The 15,756-nt window shown below is 45.2% G+C and overlaps 1 protein-coding gene across 2 annotated transcripts in view; it reads left to right on the plus strand.

The window, feature by feature from the left end:
• Positions 1 to 15,756, plus strand: part of LOC136446205 (signal transducer and activator of transcription 5B-like) — a 44,301-nt gene that overhangs the window by 26,284 nt on the left and 2,261 nt on the right. Inside the window, exons 19-20 of one of the 2 annotated variants that reach the window (XM_066444519.1) lie at positions 555 to 710; positions 1,172 to 1,404. In XM_066444519.1, the coding sequence (XP_066300616.1) occupies positions 555 to 710; positions 1,172 to 1,383 (368 nt within the window). In that variant the 3' untranslated portion in view covers positions 1,384 to 1,404. The remainder of the gene's footprint in view (positions 1 to 554; positions 711 to 1,171; positions 1,405 to 15,756) is intronic. The other variant, XM_066444518.1, reaches the window with a different exon arrangement.

Raw genomic sequence — 15,756 nt, forward strand, 5'->3', positions numbered from 1 at the left:
AGGGAAATGCCATCAATAAACCTGAGGAACCTCAAGTTATGAAAACTTGGTGGGACAATGCAGGGCGCATGGTTATGGCGTGAGAACGTGCAGCCAGCCGTGCGTGCACCCTCCGCGGAGCGCGGACTTCACAAGTCCATGTCGATTGCCACTAAGTGTTTTTTGATTTCCCTTTGAGGCGCATAGTGGACGCAGACTCCTTCCCGGCCAGCAATAAGAAAAAAATGTAATAGTATTGCTGTAACTTGAAAAAGAAAACAGCAAATATACATGCAAATTTATATGATACAGTCAGCAGTAAACATAAAAGCTCAGTAATAAACACAAAAACAGCAATGTTTTTGTCTTTTTCCAGTGCACATTTCACAATCTATGGAAGGTTTTAGATGGTTTAGAAGAAAAAGGAGAATATAAGCGAGAGATTCTTTTCTGCAAGTGCAGACTTGGTTACTGATGCTTAGTTTTAGGGGGTTTTAGACTTGAACCTAAACATTCTTAGGTCCGAAGTTTAGGTATGCACAGTTAATGACTTGAATGTGTATGATATAATCCAGGTGACCGACAGGTATGGAACCTTCAGCCTTTCACGACGCGGGACTTCGGGATCCGTTCGCTGGCAGACCGTATCCACGACCTGCCTCACCTGGTCAACCTGTACCCCGACATTCCTAAAGACGAGGCCTTCTCCAAGTACTACACGCCTATCCGAGGTGGGACACATGTAGTATGATGTGCATGTAGTGGTTGTGTTAATGTGAATGTGTTTCTTGTCCATATGGTGTAGATTTCTGCACACTCTGTTACTCGCCAAGTCTGGTTCAAATTCTGTGGAACCAGTGGCCCAGGTTTGCGCCCCAGGTTTAGACACGTCTGGAAAGGAGTCGCATTGTCCGTGTGCTTGGAAAAAACGTGAGTCATAGCAAAGCCACGTTACACTACTAGCTACTTGAAAGAGTATCATGCTTCACCTCAGTTGAAGATGACTTAAGATTTAGTAATTTGATTTTCTCACCAGCCAAGGACCAAATTAAACAGGTATATTGTATGAAAGCTAAACATCCCTTCTCACCCAATTTTTTATTTATCCCCCCTGGATAGCATGGAGAAATAGCTGCCATTATGAAACATGATTATGTATAACTGATAATAATTGATATTTGTATATTTACAGATAAGCCCGCCCAGACTGATGGTTACGTTCCTGCGGCCCTGAAGGCGACAGTGGAGACTTTACCCCCTCCCATCGCCTCCCCGATGACCTACGACAACCCCAACACCCCCCACCCCATGGAAGGGCCCGCGTCGCCCATGGACAAACCCACCATCATGAGTCCCGACCCAGAGATGCTTGGGGCCTGCGGACCGGCTGACTTTGACGGGTGAATACACTCCTTTACATTTCCGGTACTTAACTTTAAATTCTGGTCCACGTGCCATGATGCTTATGCTGGTGCTGGTGCCCTTTTTTTTTTTTCTTCCTTTTTTTCAACTTTTCATCACTAAAAGATGGGATCTTACAACTTGGCCTTTTCAACCATTTGGAGATGTAACTTGATTGAATTGCACAAACCCATCCCTGCTTTTGATATGCTGAATCAGTATGTGAGGTAATGTGAGCTAGGAGATTTTTTGGAAAAACATTACCCAACATGTGTATCTGTCCAAAGTACAAATTCCAAAAACTTCTACTGGTCTGATGAAAAGTACTAGAAATATTAAAGTGTCAAATTGTAGACAATTGCAGACTGAGGAAAGTGGTCTCATTTATACTTTTTAATGTCAGGTTGCTTGAGGGCAACTTAAGTGAAAATCTAGGTTGCCCATCAGCATTTCAGGCTACGCAGTTCCAAAGCTAGAATTTCTGAATGTTGTCTATTGAGTTAAAGTTAACTAATTAACACAAGCGCCCTTACTCAAAATCATTTATTCATTGCAAATCTCTGGAGGAGAATGTTTGCAAGGTTGAATTGATTACAATGCAGTAATTATCATTATATTAAAGGAAATGAATCAGAATACTTGAAGGTTGGTTGACATAAGGTTGCTAATCCAAAATTCTATTCGTTGTAAGAAAATGCACATTAGAAAGGAAATTAAAATGCCCTAGATTGGAAAAAAAAAGGTTTTGCAAAAGTTTCCTCTGGTACCCACTTGGCAGGCTTTGGGCTTTCATTTGTCCTAAGGTTTACAGACATCAGGAAAAGAGCCTGTTTGATGAATTCAGCAAAATCACTGGGGAAAATCTGAAAGAAAATCCTCAGTTTTAGACATTAGTATGATGGCCCATTAATCCATTCTTTCTGCTGGTGATTTTACACCTTGCTGCACGCAGTGGTAGACCACTTGCATGAGGCTTACGTTCTTTGCTCCGAACCTAGGCAGTGTACTATGTGCTGCACTACCGGAGTTCAGAAATAATCTGTGCCAAACAAATGGGTTGGCCGAAAGACCTGTCGGGTCCGTTTAGTCAGGTTGTGCTCCCTGGCAAATAGTGATAGAACTGCAAGCGGTCTGACGTTTATCAGTGTTGCCAATATATCCAAACATTTTTTTTTTTAAATGGAGATATAGTTTTGGATGTGTCTGTCTGTGTGTCTGTCTGTGTGTTTGTGTTTCCGCATTACTGTAGTCAGCATAACTCAAAAACCTCTTGATGGATTACGATATTTGGTATGTGGGCAGGTGTTGTAAAGCCGATATTCAAGGTCAATTTTGGGCCCCCTGGTACGTGACCTTGGTACTGCAGCAGAAATTCCATTTTTGTATCTTTTGACCTGGACGTGCTATGGTCTTGTTTTTTTAAAGACAGATGTAATGAAGACGTGGTGTAGGTTTGGGACCCCTAGCAGCTTGCTCTGGAACTGCAGGGGCGTCATCGTGAAAATCTTCTAAGGAGAATAACTGAACAAAGGAACGACGGATTTCCATGATATTTAGTATACAGGTAGCTTAGACAAAGATGTACATAATGAAGTGCAAATTATGCTAATTTGGACTTAATTTGCATAACTAATGAGGAAAATCTATATTTGCAGTGTTTTCTTTTATAAGGCTCAAATACATCTAACATATGTAGTTAATGGCAAGTTCAGCATCAACAGATACCAATCATGCAAATAATTCCTAATTTGCATAATTAATGCAAAACTGCCATAATTCATCTAAGTGGTTAGGACTGTCAATATGGCGACATGTGTAAGTTAGTCAAAGGTGTTCTTGACCAAGCATATATTATGTAAACGTCTAAGTCATTTGCATAAACAGAATAGTTCATGGTGATATGAGGTCTCCAAACTCTTGTTTTGTTGAGCTTAGCAATGATTGCGTGTACGGTTAGTTCAAGCACATAAGCTGATTTGTCTATGACGATATAGACATTGTCGGAACTTGGCAGCTTATTACAGCAAGGATGTATTATTCACCGGCACCAGTTCTATCAGGTCTTTTTTGGGGGTCAGCCATTCTTTCTTTCCTTCTCATGGCAAGACCACCCGATCGATATCCCACGGTCGGTTCGTCGTCTTTAGCCCCTTCCTACATGTCGTTCTGATATCCGAATTGACCGTTCGGCAAGCTGTGCCTATCCACAATCACAACACACAGACTAAATGATGATGTCCGGTGCTCAATCAATTAATTAAGAACAACATCTGCGATAATATGGTGTGGTGGTTTAAAAGTTGATATTCTATAATCTCCAAGCAGATCTAATGGTTGCGAAGACCGTATCCAACTGGCAGAGGAAGTTTTTATTGCAACCTAAGATCTGCAGGATGTCGGCTTCAACAAAGGCTATTAACATCCAATTGTGACCTTACTCTCCGTCCGCGCCAGGTTGGGCTCTCACAGGTCAGCAGTGCCAGACCGCAACTGAGAGGCCCTCCACCACACGAAAATTAAACTGCCCAACTGCTGATATGCAACATCATATTCGGCTCCTTTGACGAAATTGGACAGATTTGAAAACAAATCGATTTGCTGTGACCAGCTAGGTCGCTAGTCCCAAGAAACTACACGAAACAATCTTTCCTTTGATGACGGCTCTGATGGCCTCAACCTGGGGAAACCCCATACCTCCCTCAGTCCCTAGCAACAGTTACTACACGCTCCTCTCGGGAAATATCATCAATTACGGGCGTATGTCAAACCAAGGAGGTTCTGTATTACCTGGTAAGTTCCTGACTTTCGTATTTTGAAAGAGACGGTGACCCCGATGAACCTCAAGTTATGGAAACTTATCGGGACAATGCAGGACGCATGTTACGGTGTGAGAACTTGCAGCCAGCGCTGTGTGCACCCTCCGCGGAGCGCGGATTTCACAAGTCCATACCGATTGCCACTAAGTGTTGTTTGATTACCCTTTGAGATGTCGAGTGGACGCAGAGTCCTTTCCGGCCAGAACAAGAAAAAAAATGTAATAGTAAAATTATAACTCAAAAAAGAAAACAGCTGTAAGGAGTCTGCAACGGAGACTAGGCATAGAGACTGAAATGCGTGGGCGAAAATCTTGTTTTTGATTACGTTTTCGCTGTTTTTTTCGATGACTTTCTTCGATTGAGCCTTAAAAAACGTTTTTTTAATGGGATCAACATATTTCAAAGGCACCGACATCGATTCTTCGCAAGAATTACAATAGCAAAGCGAGATAAGGCAGTCATTTGACGCTGGCTCTTTTGGGGTACTAGTAATATCTAGTAATAGTGGCTTGAACCTGAAACAGTAAACATTCCCTACAAATATTTTTGTAAGAATGGTTTTGATGATGCCACAAACATCACTGATGGGTGAAAGAAACTATAATTATAATTGTGTCGCTTTTTACTAGGCTCAACCAAGGAAGGAACGAACCTCCCACTGGGACGTGCGCGGGTGATTGGGTTTGTCCCAGAAATCAGTCATAAAAAGATTAGCACCGCGGACATTCGTATGGTTGTTAATATGACCACAAGGCGGAGCAGAGACACCATTATTGAAAAGGAATCTCCTCCCTGTTTGAGTTCATGCAGATCTTAGGTTGCAATAAAAACTTCTTCTACCCGTTGGATACGGTCTTCGCAACCTATAGATCTGCTTGGAGATTAGATATTCTATACTCAATCTATAATCATCTAGTATCCTCAGTACACGAAGAGCATGAAGATTACATCACGTAGTGCCAAACCTGAACTCCCCCTACCTACGGGCTTGTATATACGCCACAGGACCCCATTTTTCATAGGCCAGCCAGATTAAGTGTTTGAACAAACCGTACATGCAATAATTTCTAAGCTCAAAAGTCATTTCAGGACGGATGTTTTTCAATGAGTTAGTTTAATACACTACCAAAATTATTATTTTTCGTATTTTTCTTGTTTTCTTATGTTGAGAAAGATATTCTTATACATGTACAAAGGAAAAACAGGAAAGTTCAAGAAACCCTCTGGGGAGTCTTGTCTATGTCAATTGTTACACAAAGAATTTTATTATTTTTTGTTCTGAATCTAAGAAAATATTTCTAGCATGCTGTTTTCCAATAAGAATTTTGTAGAAAAATAAGAAAAACTTGCTTTCTCTGGCTTGATATAAGATTTGCTTTTTGTTTCGTCAAATTTGTATTCTTACAGATTCTTCCCATAAGTTATTTTTTCTTGAAAATTTGAAATTGTTCTCACTCGAAGAGACGGAGTCTGACTTGGCACTTGACATCATTTTAATCAGTTCGCAAGTGATGGTACAGAGTTCAAAGCATCACGGATGTCAAAGGCTTAGTACTAGCACTAGGCGGATAAGTTACACAAGATCAGGAGTGAAACCTGTTCAGTAACAACCTGAGATCGAGTTAGCGTGCCTGCTGGTATAAAAACTGTAACAAGACTGTAAGACAACTCAGTCAATTACTGTGAAAAGGTAACTGGCTCTGCCAGGTAAAATCTACACTAGGACAACATTAAACAGAATAACTAGCAAAAGGCATGACAGTTAAAATACTGATACGAGGTAAAATTGTGCGGTAGCACTGGGACGGGTACACATACTCTGTCCCAAGGCACAAACGTTCGACTTCACAAACATGGTGGCTCATGCCTCTCGCTGCTATGCGATCAGTGTCGCAAAATACAATACTTGACTGAAGGCATATACGATATATACAAAGATGGAACAAAGTGGGCGTGAATCGAGCTCTGCCCGAATCTGCGAGGAACGCCTCGCGTCTGAAATTGGGAGCTACAGTGTTCGCACTGACTATATACCTGGCTGTGAGACTCAGTCTCGTGTACATAGGTGTTGTCAGTGACGCTGTTTAAGCTCTAAACAATAGTGCAAACTTAAGTGATCTAAACTACTCACTAACACATGTGCGTAACTTACAGTGTGGCAAATATGGTACAACAAGGTGCGCTTGACTGACAGAAATTTAACAAGGTGCTTGACACTTAAAGTTCGCATGACACGAGTCTGATGTGGGGACGGCGGTGGCGTGTCAAGCTCTGAAGCCCGGATACAGTTACTCTCGAAGCTCTCATGTGCTCTCGTGTGATCTCGCGGGATCTCGCCCAGTTCTCATGTGACAATTCCATCATATGCTGCGGCGACCGTCATCATATGTGCCTAATTGTTCTCACTCGAAGAGACGGAGTCTGACTTGGCACTTGACATCATTTTAATCAGTTCGCAAGTGATGGTACAGAGTTCAAAGCATCACGGATGTCAAAGGCCAGACCGAAGGCGCCAAGAAGACTCCGATGAGAGGTAAGTGTTGACCTGGCCCGTTCTACTGTCACAGGGAGAACAGGCAAGTGCGTTGGAGAATGATGTGCCGCATTGCGGCGGGAACACGCAACTGTTGGTCCACGGAAGGTCTCAGATAGAGGAGGTCGGCGTCGGACTTCCAGTCACCATGTGCTTTTCTGAGTTCGCGTGGGACGCCGGCCTCAAAGGCCAATGTGTACCCGCCTCTACGCAAGTCGTGTAGGGTGTGATGTCCCTTGGGTAATCCGACCTGCTGAACTAAGCGAGACAGCTCCCTGGAGAGAATCGATGCTGTCATCGGCCGGTATCTGCGGCGTGGGGTCGTTGGCAGGACGAAGGCCGGTGCATCGTGGGGTGCCGGGCACAGTTGTAGCATGTTAACGAAGGCCGCCACCGGGCAAAGTGGAGAGCCTGGAATAGCCAGTATTGGTACAATGAGGTCTCGTTCGTTGGCTTGAATAGTCTTGGACCAATTGTTACGGATGAGAAGACCCTCCTCCGCGTACAAGATGTCACAGCGCCGCAGATGCTTGTTCTGCTCGAGACTCTTGGGTGAGGCCGGAACGAGGTTGGACCTTCTCAGGTATGCAAAGAATCAGATCAAAAGGGCAGTCCAGGTGGTGGCATCTTTAGGAATGGCCAGGTTTAGAAACTGTCGGACTCGGAGGAGAAACTCCGGGGTGATGGGGTGGGCTTCTTTGGGACGGTGACGCAGCAGCTTTTTCAGCCCCCGCAATGTCTGCTGGAGTTCAAAGAGTTGTAGGCTGAACTCGAAATGTCCGTGAAACTGATGAAGTAGTTTCACCGCCGAGAGGTAGTGTGCGATGGTGTCTGGTGACCTGAGGGAACGACTCAAGAACTGGGCGTAACAGGAAAGGAGATGTGCTGGCTACCAGGTGTGACTAAAGTTGAACCAGGTGTGTTCGACAGGTACTTCCGTCCAATACTCGTTGGCTGTTGTCGTGCGGAACAGACGCTGGTGACTCTTATCCAGATGCCAGCGGCTAAGGGCGTCGGCCAGGCTATTGGTCTCACCCGGAATGTGGTATGCCGAGAGTCCGAAGTCGTGGGGGGCTTGCAGGTAGAACAATTCCCTGGTGCAGGCCTGCATGTAGGGGTCCGTGGAACGGCCTGTGAGGATTACTTGCACCGTCGGCGAGTTGTCGCAGGCGATACGTACCATGTGGCCGGACCAAGCCTCGCCCCAAGCTTTGCAAGCCAGGATGATGGCTAGCATCTCGAGGCGATGGATGGGGTGTCCCTGCTTGGCGATCGCGGGCGGAAAGGCCGCGTGGAAGAACTGACGGTTGAAGGTACCGCCGCACCCTGTGAGGCACGCGTCGGTGGTCGGGGTGTCCGGGAGAGTGTGACGTGCCGAATCTTTGATCAAAGAGACTCCGTTGAATTCTGGCAGGAACGTACGCCACCAGTGAACGTCCTTCTTAAATTCGCTGGGGAGGCGAGTTCGGTGGTGTTGCCGACGAAGTCCCTTCAGTGCTGCTATAATGCGCGAAAGGAAAGTTCTGCCTGGTTGGACACAAACTGAGATGAAGGACAATTTTCCCAAGAGAGTCTGTATCTCTTGCTTCGTAGCTCTCTTCTTGTTTGTCCAGGTGTCAAGTTCGCGCAGGGTGTCCGAGAGCCGCTCCTGAGTCACGCTTCTGGACATCTCTGTGGTGTCGTAACCAATTCCCAGGAATGTCATGCGCGTGTCCGGAGGTGTCGCTTTATCTGCTGACTCTTCTAAGCCAAGATGGCGGAAGGTGCGACCGAGGGCGTCGAAGGCGTGCTGAGCTTTTTCTGGGGTTTCTGCACCGCCAAAGTCGTCAATGTTATTGACACACTCATAACCCTGCGAAGCGTGGATGAAGGTAACTGCGTTGGTAGTCCGTTGGCACGCCATCGCAGCCGAACGTAACCCGAAGGGAAACACGGTATCAAAGTAATGGCCGCCACGCCAGGTAAAGCCTAACAGGTGGTAATCGTGCGGGTCTACCGGGAGTTGACGATAGGCACGACTCAGGTCCCTCTTGAAGAGCATGCAACCGGGACCTTTCTTCCTGATCAAGGATTCCAAGGCCTCATGACTCGGAAGGGTGAGATTAAGAGGGTCGCCTAAATATTGTTTGGGCGCGATACCGTCGTTGACCGCGGACCCTGGGGGAAAACTGAGATCCACCACTACCCGGTGATCGCCTTCGGTGCCTTTCGGGACAGTCTGGAGTGGGGACGCGATGAAGTCGCTTCCGAACGGCGGTAGCTGGAAGGGGCCCTGCGTAGCTCCATGCCCAATCTCCTTGTCGATGTAGCGATCTACGGCCTCGCTGTAGGTGTTGGCGGTGTTGTTGTTGCGTCTGAGGCATAGATGACCTCATGTAATGAACCGGCTGCAGACTGATCCGCCGACGAGGGTGGTGGGACTCGCTGTCTGGGCTGGGCGCTGGTAGTTGACACTGCAGGGGAGAAACTCGCCATCTGTGAGACTGGGGGCTTCAGGGTGGGGAACTGCTGGTGCGTGCTTGCCGTCTGGATGGATGCGGGCTTGAAGGCACGGTCTTCGAGGCGGGCGTTCACTGATGTGTGTGCTGGGGGCGTCAGTGCGAGAGGTCCAGAGCTGGTACTCGCCATCTCATTGCGTGGAGGCTTGGAGGGACGGTCTTCGGGGCGGGGATTCACTGATGTGGGTGCTGGGAGCATCAGTGCGAGGGATTCTGGGCTGGTACTCGCCATCTCGGTGCGTGAGGGCTTCAGGGCAGGGCGTGGACGTAAGGCGCTGACCTTCGGTGTTGGGAGGGGCGGGGATGGGGGGTGGGTGACGTGGCTTGAAGTTGTGAGTCCAGACAATGTTTTTACCAGATTGGGCAGTTCTGTGTTGTGAGCGGGACCTAGTCAGAAATTGCCCCGCGCCGCTGCGTAATTGCCTTGACCACCCCGGTCCTTGTTGTGTGGGCAGTACCTCGCCGGATGTCCGGCATCCACTCCCGGTCTATGTCTGGAGCAGTACTTGCATGCGTGGACGTGCAACACACCAGAGGCAGCTATATGGTCTGTGGCGAAGGAGCACGTGTTGCCCTGATATCTATAACAGTACGTGGTTCTTGGCCCGGCACCACTGTCCATGTAGGCTGTTTGACCATGACTAGCTTGCAAACTGCTCGCAACACCAGAGTCAGCTGAGGGTTTCCTCAGGTGTTCTTCTTTGAGTTTGTGTACTTCTGCTGTGGTGGTCTCGGTGTCGATGGTGACGAGACCGTGTTCAACATGGATCCACAAAATCTTATAGAAGTTTCTGATCCCGACGAAGGAATATGTGGGAATGTCGAGCATCAGACCCCTCAATACGTGGCCCCGGTTCCGGCTTTCCATGGGATGTGTGTTCGGACTCAGGATAATAGCCATTTCGCCTGCAATTAACTGATCCCAAGTTAGGGAGTCATGGGTGACTGGTTTGAAGGCCGAAAATACGAATTCGTGGGGCCAACTGACTTCCCTAACCACCCTATCGTGTGCCTTCCTTGATAAACCACTAGAAAGTTTTTTACCTGGACACAGTGGATCGCCGTCCGGGGAAGGCTGCAGGTTTTCGAGGGGAGGGCTTTTCTCAGATCCGAGTGCGCCGCCGGAGGCCTGCTGCCCGGTTGAAGGTCTTGGCGCGTGTGGTGGCGGGTTACTGTGCAAGACATGGAAGGCACGCACCTCCCCCAGGGTGGGCACGCTGTTGTGGGACGGCGCGAAGTGCCTCTGCACGCCGACGGGAACACTCTGCTGGCGACGGCCATCTTGTTGGGAGCTGGGCGCCGCTAAGCCCCCTGGGAAGATGGACCTAGAATCCGTGACGTCGTCCTCTCGTGGCCGCGGAGATATGGGGAGGGGGGTCTTTGCCGTCTCAAGTTCTGCCTCCTGAATGCCCAAGTCGGTTTTCATCTGTTCTATCCGCCTGCTCACGTCCAAAAGTTCGTTGTTCAGCTGCTCAGTCAACCTGGCGTCGGGCGTGGAGTGCCATCCGCCCTCTTCAGATTCTTCGGTGGGGGAAAGGGCGAACCGCGCAGGGGGCCTCGTTTTCCGTTTACCTGCTCCGTACATGCTTGAAAGGTGGAGAAACGGCGGTTGTAGAAGTTGCTGGTCTCGGGGAGAAGGTCTGGGCGAAAGTCGAAGGAGTAGTACGGGCGTCGGTGGAAAAACTGGCGCGCAAAAAGGGCAAATATCGGACGGAAATCGGTGCAGTCCGACTCCAACCAGATCGTGTCAAGCTCTGAAGCCCGGATACAGTTACTCTCGAAGCTCTCATGTGCTCTCGTGTGATCTCGCGGGATCTCGCCCAGTTCTCATGTGACAATTCCATCATATGTGCCTTTCTACTAGAATTATTTTCTTGAACTTTCTTGGTTTAAGTTAATAAACGTAAGAAAAACATTCTTAGATGCAATTCTTGTTTGTGCTCCAAACAGGAATTCTTGTTTGTGCTTAAAACAGGGATTCTTGTATACAGAATAATATTCTTGCTGACAGAAAAATTTTCTTTGTAGAAGGAAAAACAAGAAAAATAAGAAAAACAATTTTTGGTAGTGTAGGTAGCTGTGTCGCCAAGGAGGTAACAATGAAAAGACAACACTGTCGCTAATCTTTCTGAATGCAGCATAGACAAAGAGGTTTGCATGCAAACCCGCTTTTATCCAATCAGTGCACTTCATGTTGGGATATACGGGAACACTGATACTCGTCAGACTGCTTGCTGTTCTAGTACTTTTGGCCAGGGAGCGCAACCTGTCTAAACTGACCGGACAGCTTTTTACACTGTCCAGACTGGACAGGTCTTTCCACCAACCCCAAACAAAATGTGCTTATGCAGCGCAACTGGACACCCGGGCATTTCAGGCCTTATGTATCCTTTACAATATTTGGGAAGTGAAAAATTTAATACTACACATATTATCATTTCGAGAAGAACTGCAGTACAGTGTTTTGCTTTGATGAGACATTTTTTTTTGCAATTTGTTATTTTAGATGTGGAACTAGAATAATGCTGTTGCTCAGTCATAATAACATGTTTTACTTCTGTCACATAATTTATTTATATGACATCTGTATAGAAACACAGTAGCTTGCACATTCACTCACTCACTCATCATACAGGTCCAGCATGTGAACAATAGGTCTACCTCATTATCACTATCAAATGTTGGCTCCTGATTGATCAATCACTTGCAGCTTTCCCCTAGATAAATGGGTTTACAGTAATATACCGGTAGCTTCAGGGAGATGGTGCTGGTATTCAGTAACTTTTTGAGAAGTTCAACACGTTATGGAACTGCTTCCGACACCTTAGCCTGTGTTTTCACAAGCTTTCGGCCGGAAGTTAATGACCCCCACCCTGGCGATTACAGGTCCAGCCGGCCGCTAGGAGTGCGATTTGTCAGGCTACCGACACATGAAATAGAACAACACTGGCTAAACCCACCTTCACTTGACATGGGACCAACTCCACCCAATCCCTAAATTCCCCAACTTACAGAATCTGGCCAAAATGTCAGCTTTTTTCAGATTCAAAGTATGTCTTGTAATAGTTCATTTTTGTTTTGCTCAACTGCTCTATTATTATCGTGCAAAATTATGAGAAACTAGAGTTCCACGAACACATTATCTTCGCCAAATAATCCAGGCTTATTATGGAGAGTGACTAATATCTACATGCTTATCACCCCCTGCAAATTTGATCATACACCATACCGTCTGGAAGTTATGATTGATGGGAGGGGATGAGTCCAGTCTAGATAGGGTTAAAATCATTTGGTGGTACAGGACTAGTATATATGTCTAGTCTGCTGATATATGTTATAACTGGTCATGACAAAATATTGAAAGTGATGATGAAATGATGCAGTCAATATATATGAATAGAATAAATCTTTATTCCATATCATCCACATTTTGAAAGACATAGTACATGTGACTTTTCCATACCTAGCAGTGGTGCAGTTTTGGTGCTGTGTACTCTCTGAGCAGAGGAGTGGGTCCGGCTGGTTATTCACATGTTTTTAGGTGTTTTTGTCAGGCTTTCTATTTTGTCCCCTTTCCGTTATGTCTCCAACAGTGTGTTGGACAAAAATGCCTAAACTGAACATGTTAAAAACCAACCGGACCCACACATCTCCTTGGAGTATAGTGAGACTGCCCCATCTGTTTATTTATGTGCTCCATCTTGTTTATCTATACTTTTAGGCAAGGCCCTCTGTTGACCTGTTTCGGGAACACTGTCACATGCCCCATTATGGAATGTAATGGATTTACAAACTATCCTTACTAATTGTGCAGATTAGCTCCTCATTTGCATATTTAGTCATTGATTATGTAAAGCACCATCTGAGCTCTCTACATACAAAACTTCACGACGATCTGTTGACCCCTTCTCAAGTAATTCATGTCCGAAGGTCAAAACAAAAACACCCACTGCAGTTCCAAACAAGACGCTAGGGGGCCCAAACTTACACAACTTAATTCCTGTGGTATGAACTATCTGCCACACAAAAATCATGACCATAGCACTTTCAGAAAAAATTCCCCAAAATTTTGAAGCTCCGCTGCAGTACCTTAGGTACCCGCTAGAAGGCCCATTATCGAACTTGACCTTCCTTTCTGTAAACCCTACCCATGCACTAAATATCATACAGAACCATCTACAGCTTCTCGAGTTATGTTGTCCACATACAAATACACATCCACACAAAGCCCACTGCAGGACCGATGGAAAATGCCAGGGGAATCATTTTTTAACTTGACCTCCGTTTTTACAACATCTACACACCTAACAAAAATCATGAAGATCCATTAACGTTTCCGTCACTTTTTTTGCCTACATACAAACACACAAAATTAAAAGTCTGCTGCAGTACTGTTGAAAAACGCTAGGTGAACCATTTTTGAACTTCACCTTCCTTTGTACAACCACTACACACCTACCAAAAATCATAAAGATTCATCGAATGTTTCTTGAGTTATGCTCTTGACATACATACAGACCCACCAAACAGCTGGCTCAACCGAAAACATAACCTTCTCCGAGTACTATAATTATACTTGGCGAAGATAAAAAGAATCTGAATCGGTACAACCTTACATGTACCAATAAAACAACTCAAATTGATAACTATATGTGATTATTATGTTTAGCCATAAGTATGGCTCAACATATTGTTTTCTCTCATGTTTCTTCTCCTGTCAAATCTTCAAATCGATTCATCTCTGTCATTTTTTGACCAAATGACCTGAAATTTGGTACAGAGGTAATGTAGGCAAAAACCAATGTACGTTCTTTTCCTTTTTTTCATATTGACCTTGAAAGTGATTTTATTGAGGTTTTTAGGCTATTTTTAGCATATCTTGGCCTCCTGCGCCCTTGTATTTCAACCGAATGACCTGAAATTTGCTGTATATGTGGCTTGAACAAATATTTAAAGGACTACATTCCCATTTTTGGCATACATATATTCAAAACGATTTATTTTGGGCTTTCTTGACAATATTTGCCACTTCTGTCACTTTCAATACTACATATGACCTACAGGTCATTGACCCCGAGTGCCTTGCACCTGGCCAAGCTTGAAGTTTGCTTACGAGGAGGAAAGACCGGACATAAACATTTAACGTGATTATCGGGAAAACACCATGTTCCCTTAAACTCAGTGGTTAAATTGCAGTTTAGGAAATTTTATAACAGAAAACAAGTTAAATCAATGATTTTGTGAATGTTTATTCTAGCATTAGTTATTCCAGATATTTTCAAACTCCAAATTCTTCAACACAACACGGGAGATCGTTTCTCCTCAGACTGGCGCGACACTCCTGTCAAAATTGATTGATGATCTCTCTCTGCCGCCGACTTCATACATGATCAAAGGCGGGTGGTAGGCGGTGCCTTCCTACATGTCCTACGTACGGGCGTATGGATCGTAGAATTCGGCAAAAAAGGAATGATTAGGCCAGTAGAGTCAGTCCCCGGTAAGGTCAATGATTCGCCCCTTTGCGCTAGCTTGTAACGTTAAATGAATGTACCCTCTGGTGGCCAAACTTCACTGAAAAACTTTCTCCCTATTATCATCATGAGCTTGCGTTAGTCTGGTACTAGTGACTATTGTGTGCCGGGAATGTTTATCTATCGCACGCCTTGGAAGGAAGTTCAACCATGATAAATGGTCGGCCGTTGCGAAAATTTGGAATCCCATGCTGTTGATTTTTGTGATTGAATCTGTAAGAAAATATATTTTCATGTCGTTCATGTTTTTGGGACGGACGCCGGGACGGGGTGAATTTTTTCTATCATTTTCGTCCCGTTAGTAATGCAAATCGAATCGTGTTGCACAAGAGGCAAAACACTAAAAACGTGGGTCTTGTGGAGTGTTTTGGAGCGGGAAAATGCCGGATATTAGCGGTGCCGAACAGTGTACATCGTCGCGCGCGGGTGACGCTCCGTCAAAACAAATCCGCTGGTGGTCTAGCGCGGCCACCGAAAATAGGCAGAAACACACAGGAGGACTTAGCACCTTCGTTTATGGGGGCAATTGTGAAAATCTTTTGTTACAAATTGTTCGAACATTGAAACATTTGGATAGATGGTTTGAAACTGTTCTAAATAAAGAGATTTTTGTGTAGTTATGTTCGAAATGTTTCCAACGTATGTGAAATGAGTTCAAACATGTTATAAGTTTCAATTCTAATTGTTTGAACACTTTAGAACTGTTGTGACTTAGACATTCTTTTAATCAAAATAGTTCAAACATATTACAAATATTATATTAAAACCCTCTCGGTGACTTTGAATTGACCCAAATATGTTGTTTTTGGTCATTTCCTTCGTCTCCTGTCAAATCTTCATATGTATACTATGGAAAACTTCATTCTTCCCTGGGGCTGATCTTTTTTAATTCAATTTTGAACTGGGTTGATTATGCGCAAGAGTGTAATTTTCAGCGGATATTTTTCGACTGGTTTACATGGAAATGGCACGGAATATCCCATTCTTGCAAGGGGAGG

Source organism: Branchiostoma lanceolatum, chromosome 12 (genome assembly GCF_035083965.1).
Source record: "Branchiostoma lanceolatum isolate klBraLanc5 chromosome 12, klBraLanc5.hap2, whole genome shotgun sequence".
NCBI classification, from domain to species: domain Eukaryota; kingdom Metazoa; phylum Chordata; class Leptocardii; order Amphioxiformes; family Branchiostomatidae; genus Branchiostoma; species Branchiostoma lanceolatum.